The following is a 24,005-nucleotide window of genomic DNA, read 5'->3' as shown; positions in this document are numbered from 1 at the left end:
GGAACGCCAGCCAGGGTCCGCGCTCGGACCGACGACCGACGGCGCGCTCCAAATTATCTACAAGATTTCCTTCTCGACCAGCTTCGGCCCCTCGATCAGCTTGACCTTCCGTCCTTCCCACCAGCACATGAGGCCTGCGAACAAGCTGACGCCACAGCCCAACCCAATGAACAGGCCCGCGCCCCACGTCGGCCGGTCGATGCGGTTGTAGTGCCACATCATGAACGCCATGCCAACCTGGAATAGCGTGTTGAGCACGTACATCCAGACGACAAAATCCAATTTCCAGTACTGCGTCGCGGGCGCACATGCGCCTGACGTCGTAATTCTCTCGTCGCTCGCCGCATCCATGTCTTCCTGGCGGAGTCGGAACCAGCTCGCGTTCTGCTGAGCAAGCCTGCGCAACCCGACTCTTCCCTTTTCTGGCCCGAGTCCGAGACGGAAGGCTGCAATGAACCACAGGTCTCGGAACCTCCACGGCGCAAGGCCCCAGGCGGTAAGGCAGAAGAGCGCGTTCAGGATCTGCGAGTCGATCTCGATCCAGATTTTTCGCGGAGATGAGTCTGCGTCGCCGTTGTCCGGATGGTTCATGGCAGGCGCCGCCTTGAGAAGCAGAAAGAACAGCATCGCTCCCCATGCTACCACGTTGAGTCCGTAGACGGTGATGAGGAAGCCGGTTGGGGTGATGACGAACTTGCCGGCTGCGACCAGCCCGCGTTTGATTACCGTCGTCCACGGTGCTTTCGGTTCGGCATTCGCCTGTTCGGCCTCGGTCGCTGTGGGAGCTGTACGCAGAGTGGCCGTGTCGGCTTCACGTGCGCTGTGGCCGTGGGCGTCGAATCCAATGTCGTCTTGCTTCAAGTCGGTAATGTTCGGTGCGTGGGCGATAGCAGTTCCTGTGGCAGCCCACATGCCCAGCTGCGGATTGTACTGCAACAGCTCTTTGGCTGCCGACACCGACCCAGAGCGCAGCCTGCCCATGACATTTTCGGATATTCCCCCATTTTCGGATTTCTGTTTGCCTTCCGCAATTGGGGACGACATTTTTCTCACGGTGATGAAGAAGCGAGTGGCTCGAGGGCGTTTTACATACTGCAAGGTTCAGCCTCAGCAAGGGCGGACCTCGCTCGAGTCAATAGCCGGCGATCGATCTTTTGAATCTTGTGTACGCGCGAAACCGATAATTCTACGCCCTCTTCGGCTAGGTCGGTGCACATCCGTGCCAATCGGACAATCTGGATACGCCTGCTCTCGTCAAGCTTTGCCCGACCTGGTCAATGTTGCGGCGGACACCTGCGGCTGCAAGGTTCCTCTTAGGCCCCACGCTAGTCTTCAGCCCATCCCGCCGTGATATCCACCCTTCGTCAGTCCGCTTTTTACTACTGACATGGTATCAAACGGCCGTCTTCGCTGTTTTTCACTACTCAGGTGCATCAGATCATTCGTCGTTTTCTGAGCTGGTCGTACCTTCACTGCATCATGCCTCGACCCGGCGCTCCGCGCCGCGCTTCCGCAGTGACCGTTCTCCAAGATGATGGCCGAGTAAACATCAACGTGCTGGACAAACTGCCCTTTTCGTTCAGATCCGATCGTTCGTTCAAAAAGAGAAGGGGGACGACATGGAAGAAAGAGAAACGGGGAAAACTCTTTGACGAGAAAGTATTGCAGGACTTCGCCCATGTCCCGCGCATGAACATCGCCGTTCTCATCACCGGATCCCGCGGAGACGTTCAGCCTTTCATCGCTCTATCCAAGGTCCTCCAAGGCCCGCCGTATCATCACAGGGTCAGAATCGTCACCCACCCAAACTTCAAAGGGTTTGTCGAGGAGAACGGCATCGAGTTCTACTCTATGGGCGGAGACCCGGAAAAGTTGATGGCGTACATGGTCCGAAATCCTTCGATTCTACCTTCGTTGGCGTCGATGAAAGCTGGCGACGTGGGGATGAGAAGGAAAGAGATCGCAGAAATGCTGTACGGTGCATGGAGAGGATGCACCGAGGCTGGAGATGGAATAGAGGATCTGACGGACAACGACATCCCGTTTGTCGCTGATGCTATCATCGCCAATCCTCCAAGCTACGCTCATATTCACATTGCCGAGAAGCTTTCAGTCCCACTCCACATAATGTTTACAATGCCCTGGTCCCCGACTACAGCCTTCCCGCACCCACTGGCCAACGTACATGCAAGCAAAGCAACCAGCAAGGTGGCCAATTGGACTTCCTATTACGAAATGGATCTCTTGACATGGGAGGGCCTCGCTGATCTTATCAACCGCTTCCGCGTACGAACTCTTGACCTCGATCCGCTGAGTCCTCTCTGGGCTCATCTGCTATTTACGCGCCTTGAGGTCCCCTTTACGTATTGCTGGAGCGAAGCCTTGATCCCAAAGCCAGCCGATTGGGGGCCACATATCAGCATCAGCGGCTTCTTTTTCCTATCCCTGGCATCATCCTACACGCCATCGCCGGAGCTTCAGGCGTTCCTTGATGCAGGCCCGCCACCCGTGTACATTGGTTTTGGTTCGATCGTCGTCGACGATGCGCAGCGTCTCACAGACATTGTTTTGGAAGCGGTTAAAAAGTCAGGTGGTGAGTGGGCCGCACAAATTCTGACCCTTTAGAAACTCATTCAATGCAGTGCGAGCACTCGTCTCCAGAGGATGGGGCAACATGGGCGGTTCTGACGTGCCCGACAACGTCTTTCTCCTTGGAAATGTGCCACATGACTGGCTCTTTCCGCGCGTATCCGCCGTGGTCCATCACGGCGGTGCCGGCACAACGGCCATTGGCATCGCGCTTGGCAAGCCTACCGTAATTGTCCCTTTCTTCGGCGATCAGCCATGGTGGGCGAGTATGGTGTACCGTGCAGGCGCAGGTCCTGAGGCAGTTCATTTCAAGAAGCTTACGGCCGACAAGCTCGCCCAAAACATTACCGAAGCATTGAAGCCAGAGATGCAGATTCGGGCAAATGAGCTGGCAGCCAAAATTCACGGAGAAAAGGGAGCAGAGAAAGCAGCGGAGATTTTCCAATCCATGCCACAGATGCGAGGCACGGCTTGTGCACTATGTCCGGACAGAGTGGCGGTATGGAAGGTCCGACCAACGGGAATCCAGCTGAGTGCTGTAGCTACGACCATTCTCGTAAGCAGAGGGCTCATTGATCCACATGACCTCACGCTGTAAGTCATAGGAATCGACCCCTCTCAAGCAGCGAACGTAAGCCTAATAAGCACTACCAGTTGCGAACATAAGCGCTGGTTTGTCGAAGAGGGCCCACCCGACCCCATTGGCGCCCTCATTGGCACCACTGTCGGGTGGGTGCGCGCCTACCAAACGATCTTCAGCGACTTCAAAAACGACCTCTCCCAGTCTCCTTTCCCAACATCCCACCACCACACTCGCTCGTCAAAAGGCACGCCAACCCCACCATCACCAGCTGGTGGTCTCTCCTCCATCGACCGCCCCATCCACCCTTCCGCCCTCAGAATCTCCGCCTTCCACCGTCCCCACCACAGAAAACACAACCACAACCACAAGCTCGCTCCCGCTCTCGGGGCCCTCGCCTCTCGCACGCTGCAGATTACCCTGCTGCGCGGCCCCGTGGCCCTTTTGTACAACCTAGCCAACGGTCTGCACAACGCGCCGTCCGTCCTCTTCCACGACCCGACAGTGCGCAGCCCGCGCCCCCGCATCGACGACATCGCGTCTGGCGCAAAGGTGGGCGGCAAAGAGCTGGTATATGGGCTATATGACGCGGTTGCAGGGATTGTGGTGCTACCGTATCTAGGGTACAAGGATGCTGGTGCGGCGGCCGAGGCGGAGGGTGCAGGGTTTGCGGACGGGAAGGGCGAGGATGGAGATGGGAAGAAAAGTAAGACGCATAGGAAGGGTAGGAAGAGGGACAGGGCGCTTGGTGTTGCAAAGGGCGTCGCGCAGGCGCTTGCTGGCGCGCCGTTCAAGGTCTGCGCGGCGGTCGCGGGGCCGATGGGGTACGGGGCGAAGGGCGTAGAGAGGCAGGTGGCTGGGTGGATTGCGGAGGTGGAGAGGAAGAAGGGACAGAAGGGGCAGCAGTTGAGGCTGCCGGATTGCTTGGGAAGCGAGGACACCAAGATGAAGATTATGAGTGCGTGCGAGAAGGTGGGTGGACATGAGAGCGTTAGGTGGGTGGTGGAGAGGAGGGTGTTGCAGGGGTGTTGGGAAATGTCAAGATTGGAGGAGGAGATGGATGATGGCGCTCATGCATTTTCCGAAGAGGTCATCAGGAAGTGGGAGGCACTGGATAGGGGGAGGAGGGCTAGCAGAGTTAGCATAGTTGCGTAAGTGGTGGGATTAGAGTGGCGGAGGAGAATGGAGCCCTTGGCTAGAACTAACCTAAGATATCATGCTTGCTAATATTGAGATTAGATAATTCCTAAATAGACAGCCAAGTATTTCGTTGTTGACCGGTTAAGTGTACAGCCAGCATCCGTCGGCATCACCACAGTTCCGCGCCGACGTCAAATTCCTGACAAGCTACAAACTAAATTTCATGATCGACAGGACTACCCGCATTAAGCATTCGGCCAACCTAATAGGCCATGATTCATCACACTACGCCTCCGCCCAAGCACAGCCGCTATAGGTTCTTTGTTCCGGGGCCAACCGCTTAGCCACTACCGGTAGTATCCGGCGGTACCCCGCCTTCACTATTCACTCCTGCCGGGATGAGATCATAGCCCCTGCATGCAGCGAATCGGTATCAACCGTCGTACGAGATGCGGGTCGTCTATCTCGTGCCCGTCCAATCTTGGCAAGATGATAGGAGACGTTTCTGGTGTTTTGATGCTCGGGGCTCGGTCTTCTCCCAGCCCAGTGGATCCGAACAAGGCAGCTGCGAGCTTAAACAAAAGGCGGGAGTGATGCACACCACAAGAGGCAATAGACAGCTTCACCGCAAGCACTTGGGCCACCTGCTCTTTATCTATCTCTATTCCTAACCTTCTTCCCTAAAGCTTTTTTTCACATCATGGCTCCGGACAAACGATCCAGCAACGCTTCATCCTCATCCAACGCTGCAACCATGGTCACCGACAAGGAATTCTGGCATGGCCGCAAGAAGCAATTCGGCGTCACCGTCGGCTCATCTTTCATGCTGATCCAGCTACTCTTCCTCACTGTCATCTCCTACCTCTTCGGCTCCATGTACCGCCAAAGCACCCGTATCCACAGCCTCAAGGTTCTCGGCGTCGACTACGACGGTGGGATTATCGGTCAAAGTGTTCAGCGCGCCTACGAGAGCCTCGCCGCACCTTCTTTCCCCAGTATCGAGTTCAAGGACGCAACCGACGGCTACACCGACGTGTCGGATGTTGTTGAGGCTGTGCGGCGCGGCGACTACTGGGGCGCCGTATACACGCATGCAGGAGCATCTAACCGCCTGGCTGACGCTCTCACCGGCGGCGAGGCCGCTTGGACCTACAACTCATCTGCAGCCGTCACCTACGTCTGGAATGAGATCCGCTACCCGTCGGTTGCATCGGGCTCTATCAAAGGCAACATGGAAACCCTCATCGCCGTCTCCCGCGTCATGTACACTCACATCAACGGCACCGCTGCTCTCTCAACCCTTGACCAGACGGACCAGGACGCCATATCCGCCTACCTCAACCCAATCCAGGCTTCTTCCATCAACATCAAGCCATCTCCGCAAGCCGCCAAGATGGTCTACAACACGATCCCGTTGGTCATGGCCATCGTCATGCAATTCTTCTTCCTCATGGCCGTCAACGGCGTCGCCTCGTCGCTCCAGCTCTACTCGCACATCCCCTTCTTCCAAAACCTGGTCGTGCGCGGCGTCCTCTCGCTCGCCTACACGTTCGTCGGCTCGCTCTGCCAGTCGGGCTACTTCTGGGCCTTCAAGGAGTCCTGGGAGCAGCCGGCGTCCGTCTTCGTCCTCGTCTGGCTCTGCATGTGGCTCTACCAGTACGTGCAGTTCCTCATCTTCGACGTGGCCACGACCTTCATCCCCATGAGCTTCGTGCCCTTCTTCATGCTGTCCTGGATCATCGCCAACATGGCGAGCACCATCGCCCCCTTCGAGCTCAGCCCGGGCTTCTACCGCTGGGGCTACGCCCTGCCCGCCCACGAGACGTGGCAGGTGCTCATCACCATCTGGTCCAACGGCGCCGTCAACAGGCTCTACCGCGCCCTGCCCATCATGTTCGCCTGGATCGTCGTCATGTTGCCGTGCGCCTTCTTCGCCCTGAAGTGGCGGTGCAGGAAGGCCGCCGAGGCTGCGGCCGCCGAGGCCGAGAGGAAGGAGAAGGAGAAGGACGAGATCAAGAAGGAAGTGGGCGGCTCGCTGGCGGAGAAGATGAGGGGTAATGGCGCAGCTGGTCGCCCTGCGGTCGACGGTGCTGGTGCCGAGAGGAATGCCTGGACGGAGTCTGAGTACTTCCCGAGCGTGCCGACGCCATTTGAGAACACGCTGAGGAGGGTGTTTTCTGCTTAAGGAATTTATTGAGTGATGGTGTTACGGGGGAGGTTGCATGTGTCGTAGTTTGCTCGTTTTTATTTGCAGCGTGATATCCCATGTAATAGACTATATGAGGCTGAGCGGAAATTTGCTTTCATGAATCAATCACAATACCAGCTAGAGTGTTCTAGATAGACATTTTGTTTAATATTATCATTTGTACCTCCTTTTCCCACAGAATCTGCCGTACTGATCTTGCTGCACCAGTGCCGGGGGCCCAAGAGATTCACACGCATGCCATCCACCCCCATTCCTTGAAACTTCGCTCCGATTACCTTTTCCAAGTCTCCGCTCGCATTCCCCCATCTCTGTCAACTCAGCAGCCAGAGCAGTATATCCTCGACGCAAAATCGTCCCGCATTCGCCTCCCTTTGAAGACCGCAGCACCGCGACATCAGCGTCACCTCGACTTCACCAATCCAAACGCAGCAGCCGTCGCTAACATGCCCGCAATTTTCGCAACTGTAGTAGCTCTTTGAGCAATTATCCGCCTTGCAAACGCAGCATTCGATGACAGCCATCGGAACTCCGTTATTTCCGCGAGAGGATTCGCAATGGTAGTGGAGTGATGGAGGCCGTGTGTGGACGTTGAGTAGGGGAAGATTGCGCGTTGTGGGTGGATGGGGTAGGTATGAGGGAAACGAGTGGACGGCTCGCTTCAACCTTCGGTGGGAAGCGATGCCCTCTTTGATGTTATATCGTGTCCGGTATATGTGGTGATGATGATGCTGGGCGGTGGTTCGACGCAAGTGTCAATGAGTGACGTATGATCTCCGCCGCGCCGTTCCAGAATCTTCCCGAATCAGGTAATTATCTCGGCTTCGATTTTTTGGGGTAGGTAATGCTCCAGGAACATACTACTACCCCATACGTAGAGTGTAATTTTTTTTGTCTGCGTGTTGTTGTTTTTTTTGTCTTCGTGTTGTGAGAGGGATGGCTGTTTGGTCAGCACCACAACCGCCCATCAATGATAAAGTGGTAATGATCATAAAGACACATGCGTGCTTCAAGCAGCGGACCTGTGGTTCTATGACTATTTATTTCGCTTTTTTGTTGCCCTGCTTGGAGTGTTGCTGTCCGCATCCACAGCCAAAAGTCATTTCAGCATTGTCCATCACTATGATCAGTACGTACCCACTATACTCCATTTCGGGGTTCCTACAAGATGGTTTATCTTTCTATGCGATTCTTCTTTCAAAAAGTAAATACCCTAGCAAATCAGTAATTGTGAAATATGCCATCTTCTATCACTAACCCTTCCTAAAGTTCGGCACCATATCCTCACTATGATGCAGATCATCGTCAAGCGATGGTCAGTGGTGCCCAAATGAAGTATATTCGAATTATTTGACAAAGCAGCCTCCTGCCAACGACAAGAAAGAAACGCGACCGAGTTTGGCTTCGGAAATCCGCTCAAGTAATCAGTAATCCTTGTGACTGAAAGCAACTTTGAAAAGGCTGCTCGGGGTGACGACTGTAGCATTGGTAGAAGTGCCAATAGAATAGGATTCCCTCAAACTGGACTCGAGTTGCCTTGTGACGTGCTAATGGCTAGTGACTATGCTCAACTGATAAACTAAATTAATACCGTAGGGCGGCACATGCGTCGTCACCTGCATTACTTGATCTTTCACGAGCCATAGAATGGAATGATCACAACGCCAAGGTTATTCGGAAAGATAACTGCCTGGTACCAACCTGACAAAGCAAAGGCGAAATTTCGTGAATGAGCCCATTTTGTTGGAATAAGAGATCTGTACAGTTGATTACCTTATAATCCAATCCAAAACAACCCTCATCTTCCCTCCTAAGCCAAGCTTGAAAACGCTCCGTCCCTGCTCATTCTCTCTCAAAACTTTCCGCTCTGTTACGCCACCGGCCGGTCAACCCACGCTACATTTTAGCAACCCGGCCGTCTCACAAGCTCCACTCACCGACAAATGGAGAGATAGAACTGAGAAGATGTGCACGACGACCAAAAAGTAAGCGAGAAAGGCTTAATATCAACGACGTCAGTCCATGCATTCCATCAACTTTCGCACCATACAAAAGCAGTAGGAAAAACAAGGAAGACGGACGCACATCGCACCAACGTTCCGCTCGCCAGTTCGCATCCACCAACCAAGAAATCCACGCAGAGAAAAGAGTTTTGGACAGCATTCGCAATACTCGCGATATCTTAATAGACAGCACTCCGAAGGGAGAGGTAAACAAGGAAAACCCCGACCCATGTTCTCTTGACCAACCAAGGAATACAGAAAGGAGAGGAAAGGAAAATAAATGCCATATCATGCTCGTACTCGTACCCAACCTTATAGTCTCTTTATTATTACGTGATTCTCCTTGTCTCTTTCAGCTCCTCGTTCACCGTCCATAACCCAACTCCCTGAGCCTGGTACAGCTAGGCTTCGGCATCTTCCTTGCCTCCTTCATCTTCTGCTCGTCGACGAAGAACCAGCCCTGTGCGTCTTGCATCATCCGCGCTTGGCGCTGCTGCTCGATGTCGCATTCGACGTTCAGGTGGCTCATGTACCGCACTTCGGCCGTGCGGTCCAGCTCCTTCAGTTTACGCGTACTCAAGTCATCCACATCGGCCGGGTTGACCCAGTAAGGGATGTTCAGGCGGGCCGACGTGCGTTGCTGCGTGTGCGGCGGCACTGCCCCGTCGAAGCGTACAGATGGCCCCGCCGGGGTCGAGCCCGAGCCGGAGAAGAGCGATGAGAGGAGCGGCAGGATGAAGAGGAAAAGCAGTGGCAGCAGCGACGACAGCGTGCTGCCAATGCTGGGTTGCTGGGCCGCTTGTTCCGCTGCCGTTGGCCTTCTGCGTGGTCTCGCACCGCCGAATTGGTGCACGCGGATTCCTGGACCTCCACCGAGGTTGAATACAAAGCCGGGACCAGTGTCAAAACCGCCCATACCGCCTATGAGAAAGGAAATCATGTCAGCCACGACAACAGTCCCTGTAGCCTACCCATACGCCACCTCCGAAGGCTTTTGATTGGGACGACTCACCAAAAGGTCCTCCAAATCCTCCGCCGCCAAAGAACTGTCTGAACAACTCCTCTGGCGACATTTCCTCTTGATAGAACCCTCCACCGGGCGCTCCGCCTGGTGATCTCGCAAAGCCGCTGAACGGCGACGCACCGGCCGCAGATGAGCCACCGCCGAACCTGTTATCCGGGTCGCCGCCAAATTTGTCGAATTTGGCCTTCTTGTCGGGATCCGACAGGACTTGGAAAGCCCTCGACACCACTAACATAAAACAGTCAGCTCTCTGCCCGTTTCGATTATCCCCTTCTCATAGAACCTCCATCCCCTAATCCCCATGCTCAATTCTCTCCCCTCCTCTCCCCGCAAAACAACATAACCGGGAGCATCCAACTTACACTTGAACGCCTCGTCCGCACCGTCGTACCCGTTCTTATCCGGATGCGTCAGCAAGCTGAGCTTGCGGTACGCCTTCTTGATCTCCGCGTCCGAGCACACTGCGCGCTTCTCCTCCAGGCCCAGGATCTCGTAGTACGCCGTCGGCGAGCACTTGCGGATGCGCAGCACCGCCGCCTTCTGCTCCACCGTGTACGCGCGCCCCTCCGACCCATCGTGGTGCTGCCGGTGCCGCGCCTCGCCGCCGGAACCGGCGTCCGCGCCGCTGGCTTTGGCCGACATCTGTGTGTTGGAAGGTTTTGCGGCTGCGGTGGTGCTTGCTGAGCCGATACGGGTTGTACGACAGTGGTGGGGGGGATGCTGTAGACTTGGATGGACTTGTCGAGGTTCTTGCGCGTCGTGCGGTCGAAAGTGGCGAGATCCGAGTGTGTCGGCGGATTTGGCGTCCCGAGATGATGCGTACGGCGGGGGAAAGTCGCTGTTGTTGTCGGGGTGGGTGGTGTGTTGCTGAGAGCTTCCCGGCGCAAGGCGCGAGAAAAAGCAGTCGTTGCAGGCGATCCAAGTCCCAAATGCCGCACTCGCTCCTCAGTCGTCGCGCTGCAGCCGTCGGGGAGGCGTGCGCGTGGATTTGTTGTTGTGTGTTGGGCTATTTTCCCCGGTATCTTTCTAAGATGCCACAGTATCGACGTCTGCAGGTGCCTCTTCCGTCGGCGGGTCGGCCAAGGCCGGGGGATGCCAGGAAAAGGCGGCGGCGGCGGACGAGGGCCGGGCTTTCTTGGGGTTTCCCTAAGCGCGGGCGGACTCCTGCTGCTTGCCGCGACGGAAAGAAGCTCAGACCTTTTCCTCTTCAGTGAGCAGCAACCCGGCCCTGTCCTTGCTGCAGGTGGCCGCTCTCGCCTCTCGTGCGCCGGCGCTGCGGCCGCGGCAACGCCCGCCAAACTGCTGGCCTGACGCCAATCCTTTGCCCTACTGCTGTATGACGAAAGTGCTTTTTGCGGGTTGCGCGCAACACCACCTCCAACCAAACTGCTCCAAACCACATTTCCCCTCAACCAACCCTCGTGAACGGAACAATGGCTGGCGAACCTGAAGAACAAAGCCCCTCCACCAGCCTCGCGCACAAGTTGCAAGCATGGGGAAGTACGTACAGATGCACAAACCAACAAGCACCATCTCGGCGGTTGCACACCTCAAAGCACAACCAAAGCTAACAGTCGAATGCAATTGAAACAGACAATCCCCTGCCACCGACGCTTCTCGCGACGCTCATCACGGCCCAGCACATGCGCCCATTCCAGCCACTGCCCATGCTCTTCCCGCCCGTTCTGCTGCTTTCCAGCTATATCAACCTTAACGGCTACAAGAAGGATGCGGCCGGTATGTCTGCTGCCTGGAGCGGGCTGTACGTGTTGCTGGCCGGGAGGAGGAAGCAGGTTAGTCACCTTCTGTTCCAAAGCTTCGCGCTGCGGCAGAAAGCAAGAGAGAGACGATGGATTATGCAGGCTGACGCGCAATGATTCATTTACGGCAGAAAATATACTCGAAATTTGGCGCTAGAGGCCTCACCCGTGGAGCGACAATGGTTATGTGCGCAGCCAATGTCGTTAGTGGCGGATTAGCATACACATTCGGAAAGAGGGAGCAAGAAGAAGATTCTTGATGGAGACTGGTGGGCTAGAATCGAAGGACAAGTCATCACGAATTCACGATAATAAGTGTATCATAGAATGTAACAATATGAACATCAGGCGAGCATTTTGAGCTACAGAGCAGCTTAACATCGGCACAAGAATCAAGCAATATCTAAAGCCACACCAGATAATTGAATTTTTCTATTTACCACCTACTTTCTGTTGCACTTCATCATTCGTGGATGGCTCTCAAACCATCTAAATCCCCAATACCGTATTGAACGCCCTTAATGCAATCGCTCCCATGAGACCGAGCCGTCATTGCTACATGAGCTCTAAGACATGTCCATAGGCTCGCCACCGGAAGCCTGAGCTCGTTCGGCCTGCTTCGCGGCTTTCTTCTCGGCCTTGAAGCTTTCGATCTTTTGCTTCAGCTCGGTGTTGGGAATGACATCTTCGATCTTCAGTGGGGCACGGTTGAAAGGGTCGTGAGGATCACTGAGAAGGTGGCTCTGGATGACGGCACGGTCGATCGTCATCTTGCTCTGGGGAAGGATAACCGGGTCCTTCATGATGTCGAAGATGAGCGGGTCCAGGAACTCATCCGGAATTTCGCCCAAGTCGGCTTCTTCCTGCTCATCGGCTTCCTTCGCTTCCTGGACCTGACCCGCCAATCGCTCCCATCTGCCAATCTCTTCATCGGATTTCAGAGCAAACCGCCTCATAATGCTAGTAGCCTTGTTGAAGTTGTCCGGCTTGTAGGAGCGACCATCGCGCGCGATAGCAAGACGGAAATTCTCCTTTTCCTGGAGATTGAGGTAGACGTCGACGATCTCCGACAGCATCGACTTCGCATTGAAACCATACTCCTGTGGGTTCTCTACCTTGAGGTTCGTCTGCTTGGGACCCACCAATGCATCGAGATTGTAGTCCAGCATGTCGGCGAGACGCTGCACTATCTCCGGCATGGTGAATGAATCGCTAAGAGCCTCTGTGAAAAGCTTCAACATGGCTACCGTCTCGTTGGTGAGACCCATGTAGCTCTTGGCCCTCCCCTTGGCCGCCTCGAGCGCCTCTTCTTTCTCCTTTCTGAGAGTCTCATCTGAGATGGCGTTTGGATCGCGAAGTTGTCTCGTAATTTCGTGGATCTGGGTGAAAGCCGAAAACGACTCATCAAGGACAAAGGTAACGTCGTTGAGAAGCAAGTTCACGAAACGGACGAAGAAGTCCAGGTTGACCCTGCTCGAAGTTCAGTATAGCAACGACACGAGTTCGCATGAATCGAAAATAACGTACTTAGCCTCAGTTCCCAGGTGGTCGCGGTACACAGGGTTGCCCCAAACGCACTTGAACACCTGGAAGATTTCGAATCTGATGTTGAACTTATCATAGAACTGAGTGTGTGCGCCCGTGCTTTCACACTCGATGTAGAACTGCATCAAAGCATGGAGGAGGTTGTCAGTCGCAAACTTAGTCGCAAACAAAAGGTCTCCAAGCACGCCTTTAGACCTGCCCTGGAAAGGCAGAGTTCCATAGTAGAGGATGGTAACGAGACCAGACTTGAGATAAGGGTTCTTGATGTAGGCCGAGCTTCGCAAGAAGGTCAGGCAAATCGTGATTAGTTCCTCGCACTGTGTCGAAGTGGCGATTTGAGGCATCATGCGAGTGATGAACTTGAAGTTGTCCACAATGTCCTCGAGGAAATACTCAGGCAGACACTTGAAGGCTTCTGGCTGTTGCGCGGGAAGAGGAAGCTTGAGCGGCTTCTGGGGGTAACCGGGGCTGACAATACGCAGCAACCAGACAATGACGTATCGCATGAATTGCATGGCCCGTCCCTGGATCGTCTCATCAAGCAAAACTCCCTGGGTTGCCAAGATAGTGCAGTGGCTACGCTCGATGGCGTCCTTATATTTCTTCAAGGCGTTTTCGAAGACTTGTAGCTGTGCCGGGTTCTGGAAGAAGGTGAGTAAAGCGCCACGCTCAGGGGGGTTCTGCCGACTTACATGGGCGTACTTATGCCTCTCCGTTTCGAACTTCTCAAGCTCGCGCTCCATCCATTTGAGGTCTTTCTGAAGTTGAGTCAACTTGCTCTGAGCAGCCTCGGTGCCGTAGTGATGAGCAGCTACAGTGAGAAAGAAACATTCTGAAATGAAGTTATTCTCTCCGCCGACTTTCGTGGAATAAAACTCGTCGGATGCGTTCTGATCCGCGTTCATCTTGGTTTCATCCTTGATATCAACGCGCGGGCTTCTGCGCAAGTAATCGATATCGATACGGTCAATTTTAGAGAAGGTCGAATCCATGAATGGGTCACAGAGGCGGTCGAGTATCACCGTGATATTGTTCATGAAGCCATCGGATGAGACCTGCTTCGAATCGACACGCATGGCGCGTCGCTTGTGGTTCAGGTTGACCGTCGCCGCGAACCAATCCAGCATGTTCGAGCGGGAGTCCTTTGCCCGAATGAAGCGGTTTGCCACGTCGAAGAGCTCATCCTGGTGTGTCGCCAAGGTCATGCGGAGAGCTCTCTGCGCATTCATGATGACAGACCTATCCCTGGTTCGTGATCCGGCGAAGTAGTTTAGCGCGACTTCGGACTGTAACGGAGAGAGCTTGAAGAAAGGGCCCAGAAGAGTGTCATTCTCCAAGGCGGGAGCATTAATACCCGATGGTAAGAATCGGGGCGACTGTGACAGGGCCACTACAAGTGGAGGATACTGGCAGACATTGCGCAGGGCCTGCCAAAGAGTCACTATCTGTATTGAGGCGGAGGGAGTTGTTACATACCATCATGTAGGGTTTGAACTGATCGTTCATGCTCTTCTTGCTCAGGTCCTGACTGAGCTGCTCCACCGCACCAACCAATGCGTCCTTGACAGACTCGTCTTCCTCGAACCGGGACACGGCTTCGTTCAAGAAGTCATGGCATATGCCATGCTCGTCTTCCGGGTCATTCAGCATGTGCTGAGCCAGAGGGTTCACGGGCCAAGCGTCTAAGCCGAACATGTCTGGCACGTTGACCGCGAGCATTGTGTAGTTCAAGGTGAGCCTACGGGCCTCCTTCATCACCTCAGCTCTTGCCGGGTCGCTCTTGTCTGCCGTGGTTGCACCCCTCGAAACTCTAGCCGCACGCTTCCAGCATGACAGCAACCAGTTCAGCGGCTTGCCATCAGGTCGGTTGGACGCGCCCTCAAAGAGCACTCCTTCCAGCACAGTTGTGTTCAACAGCAGCGGGCTCCCAGCATCCTCCAGGTCTCCCTTCACACCCGGCACATAAGTCAAGCGGTTTCCGTGCGCATCCTGGGTCTGTGCCTCGTCTAACGACACTCTGAAGATGTTGCTAAGTATCCTATGCTGCCACGTCTCGAAATTCTCAGGCGTCGCGGCGGGGCGGGGTCGCGGCCGTGACTCGTTCTCATTATCACGCTTCTGGGGCAGCGAGGTCGGGGCCTTCTTCGTAATGCTGATCTTTGGCGCGGGGGCCTGGCTCTCCGTCACGGCAGCAGGCGTGGAGCTCGGACTGGGCGACGGCGCGGTGGCGGGTATCGGACTTGGGGCATTGGCCGGCTGCGGCGTCGAGGCGGAAGGCGAGGCGGCTCCCGATGCGCTGTTCGAATCGCCTGGAGCAGGAGACGCTGGAGCGGAAGATTGACCACCGAGCTTCGCGAGACGCTTGTTGCGGATCTGCTCAGAAGTATCAGTGCGATACGGCTTGAGTGGCCAGGTGGGTGGGGCAACGGACCTTATCCGCGTCGGACAGCGCGTCAGACATGGCGGGTTGGATCTGCCTGCAAGATCTAGGGGACGATCGTGCGCGGGGTGCGGCGTGCGCAGCAGATGAGAAAGGTTTGCAGGTGGTGGAGGTTGAGGGGTGGCCGTTGAAGCTGGAGCTGCGATGAGCTAGACGCGATGATGTACCCACGGCACCAGGCACCCGCTCCCTGGATCCCCCACCGCCCGCTAAACTCCGCGCCTAACGTTCGATGCGGCAAGTCTGGGCAGGACAGCAGTGATGTCTAAACAGCATTTGCTTGTCCACCGTCACAAGTCAAGCCACATGCAAGGCTAGGAAAGACGTCTTTGAGCGGCGTGTCACGGGGAATTTGCCGTGCGCTGCGCGCCACAGGCTGTAGTCAGCACCGTTTGAGAGTAGAAAGAGCTCGAATAATGCAGAAGTCATGATTGTTCGTCCGCTGACTCAACTACTGCCATGCTGTTCCATAAAGAGGTTGGCGATGTAGAGAGAAGCTGCCCGACGAGCCTAACTACGCTTTCGGGCAATTCTGGGGCACGGTAGCCCCTCGTACACCGCATGTACATACAGAGGAAAGTAACGGGAGCATACGCTCACCGATCTACCAGCATCAAACGCAGCGGCAGGCGATCCGGCTCGCCAAACGCCTGGTGAGCGCGGCCGGGCCTGCAAATCGAGAGTGATTACCTGAGCGTGCGGAAAACTGGGGAAGGCAATAGCAGCGGTGGGGCTTCAGCCCTGCAGATTGCACCGGTGACGGCCGTGATATTCGGTGCGTCGGGCTGGCGCCGCCGAAAAGGCGTCGTATCCCTTAGAGTCGACTGCCGAATGGGGCAGGATTGTGTGCCAGAGGCCGTCCTCATCCACGCCCACGCAGCGGCGGCGCGGGCGATCGGCGCGCAGCTCGTGCATAAGGCTGCCACCCAGCTTGTGCGCGCGGTCGTCAGCACCGCGTTGATCCGGCGTCCAGGACCTACGAGCGCAGGCAGCCGGCGGCGGCCGGTGGCATGGAAATGAGCCCAAGGCCGTAAGGGAAGGGGAGCAGCCCCGAAACGGAGGCTCGCCACGGACGTCAGGACTGGCCTGGTGTGCTGGGCGTGCACAAAGGCGTGCTGCCAGTGCGCGCTGGTCGTAGCCAAGCGGGGAGGGAGGGCTGCAACTGCCCCAGGCAACGCCCGCTCTGGCCTGCGACGTGGACTGCGTCGGGCGGTGATGTCAAGAGTCCCGCGCGGTCGCACCTGGAAACATGGCCGCAGAGCGCGCCACGTGAGGCGCGAGGGCGGTGTTGCTGTTCTGGTATCGCGCTGGGGCGTGATTCATCGTTATCTGCTGGGCCGATGCACGCGGGCCTAGCCGAAAGGGGGCGGTGGTAGTGAGGACGTTGCCTGCCCAGCAACAGCCAGCGGCAGCTCTGCGTCTCGCTCCTCTCGCTCCAAACTCACTCTCTCCTGCACCTGCTCCGTCCTCACGCGCGCATCCCGCCGCTCTGCACCGCCATCGCCAAAGCCACCGCCCGGAGCAGCTTTGACCGCCCCCTTAGTCCAGAAGACGTATTTGCGGCTGTGCTGTTTGTTAGCCCCAGAAAGTCAGTACGCCTCGCTCCGACCTTTACCTCCCGCGACACTCAACCACTTCCTCCCCCGACATACCGTCCTCCACCCACCCGCGCCATCTCCACCGACCCGACCACACGCCTTCCTAACAACTCGCACAGATGGCTGAGATCCGTCGTAAGCTCGTCATCGTCGGAGACGGTGCGTGCGGCAAGACCTGCTTGCTCATGTGAGTGCCTCCCCGTTGTCCGTCGCGCTGCAGCCCGCGCCCGGCAGCCTCCTGATGCTCTGCTAACGCCCGCCGTCCGCCAGCGTCTTCTCCAAGGGCACCTTCCCTGAGGTCAGCACCTCCTCTCCCTCGCGGCCGCGGAGCCCGCCGCCGGGCGTCAGCTCCGCCGAGCGCCCTCCGATCGTCGCCTGGCCCGACGCGTGAGCGCATCGATGCTGATAGTGCGAGCAGGTCTATGTGCCCACCGTTTTCGAGAACTACGTTGCCGATGTCGAGGTCGATGGAAAGCACGTCGAACTAGCGCTATGGGATACCGCCGGTCAGGAGGATTACGACCGTCTCCGCCCGCTGTCCTACCCCGACTCGCACGTCATCCTCATCTGCTTCGCCGTCGACTCACCCGATTCGCTCGACAACGTCCAGGAGAAGGTTTGCCACGCTGCCGCTGACCGCTCGCTGCCTGCTTGCTGACGGAGCCCGATTGCAGTGGATTTCCGAGGTTCTGCACTTCTGCCAGGGCCTGCCCATCATCCTCGTCGGATGCAAGAAGGATCTGCGTCACGACCAGAAGACGATCGAGGAGCTGCACAAGACTTCGCAGAAGCCCGTCACTCCTGAGCAGGTAAGCCCGCCGTGCCGCCGCCGCCGGCAGTGGTTGGTATGCTGACGCCCCCGCTCGCACAGGCCGAAGACGTCCGCAAGAAGATCGGCGCGCTCAAGTACCTCGAGTGCTCGGCCAAGACCAACGAGGGTGTGCGCGAGGTGTTTGAGCACGCAACGCGCGCCGCACTGCTCACCCGCAAGAAGGAGAAGAAGAAGTGCAGCATCTTGTAAATTACCCACGCGAACCAACCGCCACGGCTGCTTCGTTGGGTGCCTGCGCATGGCCGACACATCCGTGGCTTGTGACACTGGGCTCATAACCTCGAACGAAGCTCAATGCGAATGATGGAGTACGGTGAATGAAGACAAGCGTGGACGCTTTTCTGAGTTACATGGTCCATTCCACATACTAGAGCTTCTCATTCTCGGCAACCTGAGGCGTTCATCTTGCGCAGGGCTTTCGGATTCAATTACACCGGCAGGAGTCTTCAGTGTGGAAGTCAGATCTCAGGTTGACGAGTAGCGGGTTTGATGGTCACGGAATGAGATAGGATTATGCGCGTTCCCACTACCCCAGTACATCCGTCATCCCGAACCATTTCACTCGTGCCTGGTCGCTTACTTGGTCTGGGAATTGGAGGCACCTTTCTTTTTTCTCTGGCAAAAACGCTGGAAACCCCTTTCGATTGTTGGTGTGCTTTGCTGGTTTCCTTTCTGGTCTTGTCCTGTCATCTTGCGCATAGGAGGTGTAATAGTTTCTAAATAGGCGTCTCAAATCGATCCTTTGAACCCAGCGTGCGAAGACGCTCTGGATCGACGCAATCTGCACCAACTCAGGCTGTGACCTTGTCTGCTGCTCCCCATGTTCGCGAGTCAGGATACCGAGACTGTTGCTCCCCCCCTATTCTGAGAGGGGAAGGGACTCTACGGAGACGGGACCTTCCAAGACAAAAGATAGCCAATTTTTGCCTCGGCGCCACCGGGACCTCTCTGTTTTATTGAATGTCTCGCCGCTCGCAACCTGGACGGTTTCCCCCAAGCGCAAGGTCTGTGTGCGCCGTTGGTTTTGTTCGGCGTCTTTTTATATTATGCACGGGACGCTCATCAAACCGGCTTCCCTCTTTTTTTTTTCTCTGGCGGCAAACGCTCACGATGTGACCAATTACCGCAGACCATTTCGTTCACGATGGCCGAGAAGGTGGTCAAAGGGGCGGAGTGCGAATCCGCGCTTGCCGTTATCCGAATGTCGAGACGGACGCTTTCCCTCGAGCACAAACTAATGACTACCGGCGCCGCGGTTAGCCGCGTGAGATGATGGTAAGGAAAGAGAGGCCCCACAAGCCGAAGCAGGACGCCTGACGCGCGTCTGCCTGCGCAGCACAGCTGAAGCCTAAGTCTACGATGCGCAAGCGAACGAAGCAAAGCAGAGCAATTCTGCCGCAGGGTACCTTGATCGGCTGAACAGGAAAAACCCGGGGCAACGGTCGAGGAGTCAGCCTTGACAGTCAACCTCGCTGCCTACTACTTTCGCTCACTATGACGATGAATGGTGAGGCTGGCTAGCTGTCTTGGCTGATGATTGCCTGCACTACGCTTTCGGACCGTCCCTCAGGACTTCATGCAGTCCCGCTGCACTCTAGAGGTGTGTTTTTTTTTTTCTTTGCAAGCCGTTGGTTTTAATTACCCTCTGCCTTGGCTCGAAGAGGTAAACAGGCTATTTTTAAATTTGGTGATCATGCAAAGCAGCGAGTACGAGCAGCCACAGTAGGAACGTGCGGTCTTTCTGCTCTCCAATAACGCCCATCACGGGAGTGCACCTTTTAACGAACGGGGGAGAGTGGAGAGTCAAAAGCTTGGCTCCTGGCTGTGGGACCCACGCTGCCCCCTTCCCGGGCACGTCCAACGGCAGCCAGACACCCCTGTCAGCCTCCATGGCATTAGACGAGCGGCTTCATTCCTACCTTTGCCTTTGGCATTGAATCCCTGAGCCGCCGTCCAATCAGGCCGCTCCGATGGCAGGCAGTCATTCTTCGAGCAACCACAGCCGGGCTCCGCCTCCGCCTCCACCTCGCCTCGGCTGTCCTTCTCAGCCCGGTTGACCACCAATCGATGGAGGGAGTCGGAAGTGCCTTGGTCTTCCGCAAAGCGGCTCCGCTTCAACCGCCCCACTGGGAGCTTTCTGATATCCGACCTGAGATAATGTCGGGGCGCCGTTACACTTACTTACACGTGCGAATCAGAGACGGCGCACCCTTACACATGCTACCCAACCCTTACATATAAACAATCAACCACAGCGGGGTGAATCACAAAAGGACGCCCCCCGTCGATCAGCGGTGCAAATGTGGAACCACCACATCGTCCCATGGCTTCGTTCTGCGCTCGGATTCCTGCGCGCGCGCACCCTCGGATTTAAGGGCGAAAAATAAAGAGGAAACAGCAAGTTGCCCGATTACGCGCGCCGCAGCTCCCAGGTCCATGGTAGATCGACGCCCGGGGCAGGGGTGGGCGGAGCTGCGGGAAAAGCGTGAGGCGGATTCTCGACGGGCGACGACAGCCATTCAACCGGTGGACTTAACGGACGTAGGTCGCGTGTCTGCTTCTCTTTCTTTTTGCTTTTGCTCTCTTCTTCTCCCGAGTTCAAAGTACCAGCGGTCCGCAACCTTGCCTGGCTGAGTAAGGCGAGCTAATTGGCTGTGCTTTTTCCCCAACCACGGAACTTGTCCCAGTCAGAAGCCGCCACAGCTTGCCCCCAAAGCCAATCAAAATTCGAGGAATTTCGGTCATGCATATGCTGCACTACTCCGGTCTCTTCCCCAATAAAGTGCCACCAGAAGTATGTAGGCAATTGCACAAGCGAAACCGCCCGAGCTTTGAGACATTGAAGGTTTCCCCGGAGAAGCTTGGGACGATGTGCCACTGCATTAGCTGCATAAATACCATACACTGAGCCATTTTGTTCCTGATCTCTCTTTCGCTGGCTGGCCTCCCTGCAGGGACGGCGGCCAAATTTCCCCCCGTGCTTATCGTGAGCCGTTTGCTTCGCTGCACTTCTGTGACCAACTCATCACGCATCCACCGCCCTTTGTTTCCCTCGTGAAAACCCCTCAACCGCCGATAAGAAACTAGGCTAATCACGTCGGAGAGAAGTACATGCCACCTTTACTAACTGCATGCATTCCGCCTTTTGCAAGCGTGTTGGACAAATAGGAAGAGGCGCTATTAGGTATGTATGTGTGAATGTGAGCCAATCAGACGACGGCCGAGAATGTACGAAAACTGGAGCAGCTGACACTAGTTTTACAGTCCAACCAACGCGTTTCACATATGAGCGCCTCACATGCCCAGCAGCCAAGTCACAAAGATGAATGAGCAAAATGCCGCTGCCATACTCACGGACCATGCGTTGTTGTGTCTTTCCTTGGCCTTGCGGCAAGGCACTAGGTTCCAGAGCGGTCTACGCTCAGAGCAACAACGTGCAACTGCAATCTAAAATTTACGGAGACGCCGGCAACCTTGAAAATCTTGCGACGAGATCAAGGAACCAAAGGGAGGTGTGAGCCAAGCAAGAAAAATTGCTATAAGTGAAACGCGCCGCCCTCATCCGTTCCTCATAAAATAACCAACGAGGATTCCAAGGATTTCTCGAAACAGGGAGTTTCGGAGCAGTGAAATTCCTGATACGATATGTTCTGATGTCTAGCTGATGTCTATCTAAACTCACAGCTGTGGGACGCCTCGCTAACATGGGGGTTATGTAATGCCAAAAAAAAAAAAAAACAAGGCAGTACCTATACCGCTCAACAGCCGCTAAACACCAACCTCAGTCATGACCAACACCTCTACAGACCATCTCGCCCCCAGTCTCCAAGGTTAAGACAGGAGAAAATATAAAATAAAAACGAACCTCTCTCTTACTCCTCCCCAACCTCCCTCCTCCGCTTCCGTTCCGCCCAAGTCCTCAAGCTCTCCTGCACGCCCCAGCCGTCGGCGAGCAGGCCGCCGACGTCCTCGAGCCCGAGCCCGGCCGTCTCCGGGTAGATGCGGTAGACGGTGGCCCAGCAGGCGGCGCAGACGAGGGCGTAGAAGGCGAAAGTGCCTTGGGGGCTGAGCGTCTCCATCATGGGTAAGAAGGTCAGGCCGATGAGGAAGTTGCTGCCCCAGTTGGTCGCCGTGGCCGTGGCGGAGCCGAGCGAGCGGACCGAGAGGGGGAAGAGTCTGCGGACAACTTGTTAACTTTCGGCGTTCATATGTTTTCGGTCCGGGGATAGGGGGAGTGATGGAAGGGAAGTAGGTGTATAGGGAGGGGGAGAGTGGATGAGGTAGGAGAGAAAATACGTACTCAGACTGCTGCCACGGAACATTGCCCATGCCTACAGCGTAGCTAGCCACGTACACGATCATAGCCAGCAGGATCATCACAGCCCACACACTACCACTACCACCCGCCTCCTCTTCCGCGGCTCTCGTCATGACCATAGCCATGGCCGCAACAGACGAGGCGCTTTCTTCCTGGTCCGGCAAGTCCAAGAAGTTGAAGGCGACGCTGCACATTGCCAGGCCGACGACCATGACGGGCACCGACAGCAGCAGGATCCGGCGGCGGCCGATGCGGTCGATGGAGTGGAAGGCGACGAGGGTGAAGGCGAAGTTGGTCAGGGCGATGGACAGGCTGGTCAGGGTGGGGTTGCGGAAGCCGACGAGGGCGAAGATGGTGGCCGAGAAGTACATGAGCGAGTTGAAGCCGCACAGCTGCTGGTAGCCCTGCAGCATGCACGCGATCACCAGCGCCCGCCGGTGCGCCCCGACGTTGACCAGCTCGCTGAAGCCGTCGCTGATGGCCGCGACCTTGGCTGCGATTCCTGTTTTCGGTGCGGAGCCGGGATTGGAGTGGTGGCGGCGCGAGTTGGCGGCCTCTTCTTCCTCCAGCACCTCTTTTTCTACGCGGCGCAGCAGCGCCTCGACCAGTTTGTCCATGCGGACGTCTGCGGCGTCGGCGGCGTAGACCTTCCTGAGCACACGGCGGGCGCTCTCTTTGCGGTTGGCTTTCACCAGCCAGCGAGGCGTCTCAGGCATGAATCCGAGTGTAAGGAACTGGAGGACTGCGGGCAGCGCGCCCAGACCGACCATCCACTTCCAGCCGTGCGGCATCGAGGAGAATAGCCAGCCAATGATGTAGGCGACAACCTGGCCGCCAGTGATGAACAGACTGGACACGGTAACCAGCCGGCCGCGGAAGGGAGAGGGAGACAGCTCAGAAATGTATCTGTACACTCCTGTCACGTTAGTACACGGCGTTCTTCACACATGCATGCTCTTCTCTGCCCTGTGCTCTTTGCTTCTGCCGAGGGGATGCAGCAGCAAGCAGTGGCGGCCCTCCTATCCCAGATGATGGCGACATAGACAGAGAAGAAAAGGAAGAGACGTACAAAGGCACGACGAAGCTCGCGCTCCCCACAGCCAACCCCACGATGCTCCTCCCCACAATCATGCCCCACACGCTGGTCGCCCAGGCCTGGCCCAGCGAACCCACCAAAAATAGCACGTCGGCGACGAGGATGACCCGCTTGCGGCCCCACGCGTCCGCCAGCACGCCCGTGACCGGGCTGGCCACCAGCGCGAACAGGCTCGTCGCCGACGTTATGAGCGACTTGTCGAGCGTCGTCAGCGAACGGCCCGACAGATCCGTCCCTATGCTGACCAGGGTGCTGGATATAACGCCAGTGCTGAGAGAGAGACATATCTCATAAGCCCAGATGCACAGGGGAAAAAAAAAACACGCATACACACACACACACACACACATCACGTCTTTCTGCATAGACTTCCGCGTATCTTCCTGTGGGGGTGGTCCTACTCACTCGTAGCCAAAGAGCAGTCCGCTCACGCCCGCCGCGAAAGTCAGCGCCCATATGAACAGCCCCGGCGAGGCGATCTTGCTCTCGTCCACATCCTCGCCGTGCTGCTCGTCGGCGCCGGCGCCGATGTCTGTGGCGTTCTCATCGTATTCGTACGCGGTCGGCGAGGGTAGCTCCCGCGAGCTGCGGCCGCCGATCAGCGGCTCGTGGGCCGTCGAGTCGTCGGGAGCGCCGAGGTCCCGCATCTCGACGTCGTGGTCGTCGGGGTCGTCGTGTGCGCTGGCGGGTCGTCCCCTGTTCGAGGTATAGGAGGTATCGGAGGCCTGAGCGGTCGATGCGCCGCGCGAGATGGGAGCGCGGAAGTGATCGGAGGTGGTGCGGGAGTGCTGCGGAGGAGATGCGACGGTGGAGCCGGTCAGCGGCGGCTGCGATCAAGGGAAGAAGAGCGAGAGACAACGAGAAGGAGGAGCGA

General features: G+C 56.5%; 7 protein-coding genes across 7 annotated transcripts; 3 read left to right on the top strand and 4 right to left on the bottom strand.

Annotated features, from left to right (window-relative positions):
• Positions 1-57: 57 nt before the first annotated feature.
• Positions 58-1,044, bottom strand: LTHEOB_9314 (Alpha-L-rhamnosidase; the record flags this gene model as incomplete). The annotated part of the gene is made up of 1 exon (XM_035518889.1): positions 58-1,044. The coding sequence occupies one exon, from the start codon at positions 1,042-1,044 to the stop codon at positions 58-60; it is 987 nt and encodes a 328-aa protein (XP_035368919.1).
• A 645-nt stretch (positions 1,045-1,689) lies between these two features.
• On the top strand, positions 1,690-4,412 carry LTHEOB_9313 (UDP-glucuronosyl/UDP-glucosyltransferase; the record flags this gene model as incomplete). Its single annotated transcript, XM_035518888.1, has 4 exons — positions 1,690-2,593; positions 2,643-3,183; positions 3,244-4,320; positions 4,409-4,412. 4 exons carry the CDS (start codon positions 1,690-1,692, stop codon positions 4,410-4,412), a joined length of 2,526 nt encoding a protein of 841 aa, XP_035368918.1.
• Positions 4,413-5,063: 651 nt separating this feature from the next.
• LTHEOB_9312 (Nitrosoguanidine resistance) lies at positions 5,064-6,494 on the top strand (the record flags this gene model as incomplete). Its single annotated transcript, XM_035518887.1, has 1 exon — positions 5,064-6,494. The coding sequence occupies one exon, from the start codon at positions 5,064-5,066 to the stop codon at positions 6,492-6,494; it is 1,431 nt and encodes a 476-aa protein (XP_035368917.1).
• A 2,388-nt stretch (positions 6,495-8,882) lies between these two features.
• Positions 8,883-10,184, bottom strand: LTHEOB_9311 (Heat shock protein DNAJ; the record flags this gene model as incomplete). The annotated part of the gene is made up of 3 exons (XM_035518886.1): positions 8,883-9,439; positions 9,531-9,770; positions 9,905-10,184. The coding sequence occupies 3 exons, from the start codon at positions 10,182-10,184 to the stop codon at positions 8,883-8,885; spliced, it is 1,077 nt and encodes a 358-aa protein (XP_035368916.1).
• A 1,684-nt stretch (positions 10,185-11,868) lies between these two features.
• LTHEOB_9310 (Ubiquitin conjugation factor e4) lies at positions 11,869-15,308 on the bottom strand (the record flags this gene model as incomplete). Its single annotated transcript, XM_035518885.1, has 5 exons — positions 11,869-12,772; positions 12,830-13,488; positions 13,540-14,274; positions 14,324-15,220; positions 15,279-15,308. The coding sequence occupies 5 exons, from the start codon at positions 15,306-15,308 to the stop codon at positions 11,869-11,871; spliced, it is 3,225 nt and encodes a 1,074-aa protein (XP_035368915.1).
• A 1,696-nt stretch (positions 15,309-17,004) lies between these two features.
• Positions 17,005-17,906, top strand: LTHEOB_9309 (GTP-binding protein rhoa; the record flags this gene model as incomplete). The annotated part of the gene is made up of 5 exons (XM_035518883.1): positions 17,005-17,072; positions 17,156-17,183; positions 17,304-17,501; positions 17,560-17,694; positions 17,757-17,906. The coding sequence occupies 5 exons, from the start codon at positions 17,005-17,007 to the stop codon at positions 17,904-17,906; spliced, it is 579 nt and encodes a 192-aa protein (XP_035368914.1).
• A 3,683-nt stretch (positions 17,907-21,589) lies between these two features.
• On the bottom strand, positions 21,590-23,778 carry LTHEOB_9308 (MFS myo-inositol transporter; the record flags this gene model as incomplete). Its single annotated transcript, XM_035518882.1, has 4 exons — positions 21,590-21,893; positions 22,018-22,941; positions 23,105-23,383; positions 23,537-23,778. 4 exons carry the CDS (start codon positions 23,776-23,778, stop codon positions 21,590-21,592), a joined length of 1,749 nt encoding a protein of 582 aa, XP_035368913.1.
• Between the last annotated feature and the right edge of the window lie 227 nt (positions 23,779-24,005).

This window comes from Lasiodiplodia theobromae (assembly GCF_012971845.1).
Source record: "Lasiodiplodia theobromae strain AM2As chromosome Unknown scaffold_31, whole genome shotgun sequence".
In the NCBI taxonomy this organism is placed as follows: domain Eukaryota; kingdom Fungi; phylum Ascomycota; class Dothideomycetes; order Botryosphaeriales; family Botryosphaeriaceae; genus Lasiodiplodia; species Lasiodiplodia theobromae.
This window is presented reverse-complemented; position numbering and strand designations above follow the sequence as displayed.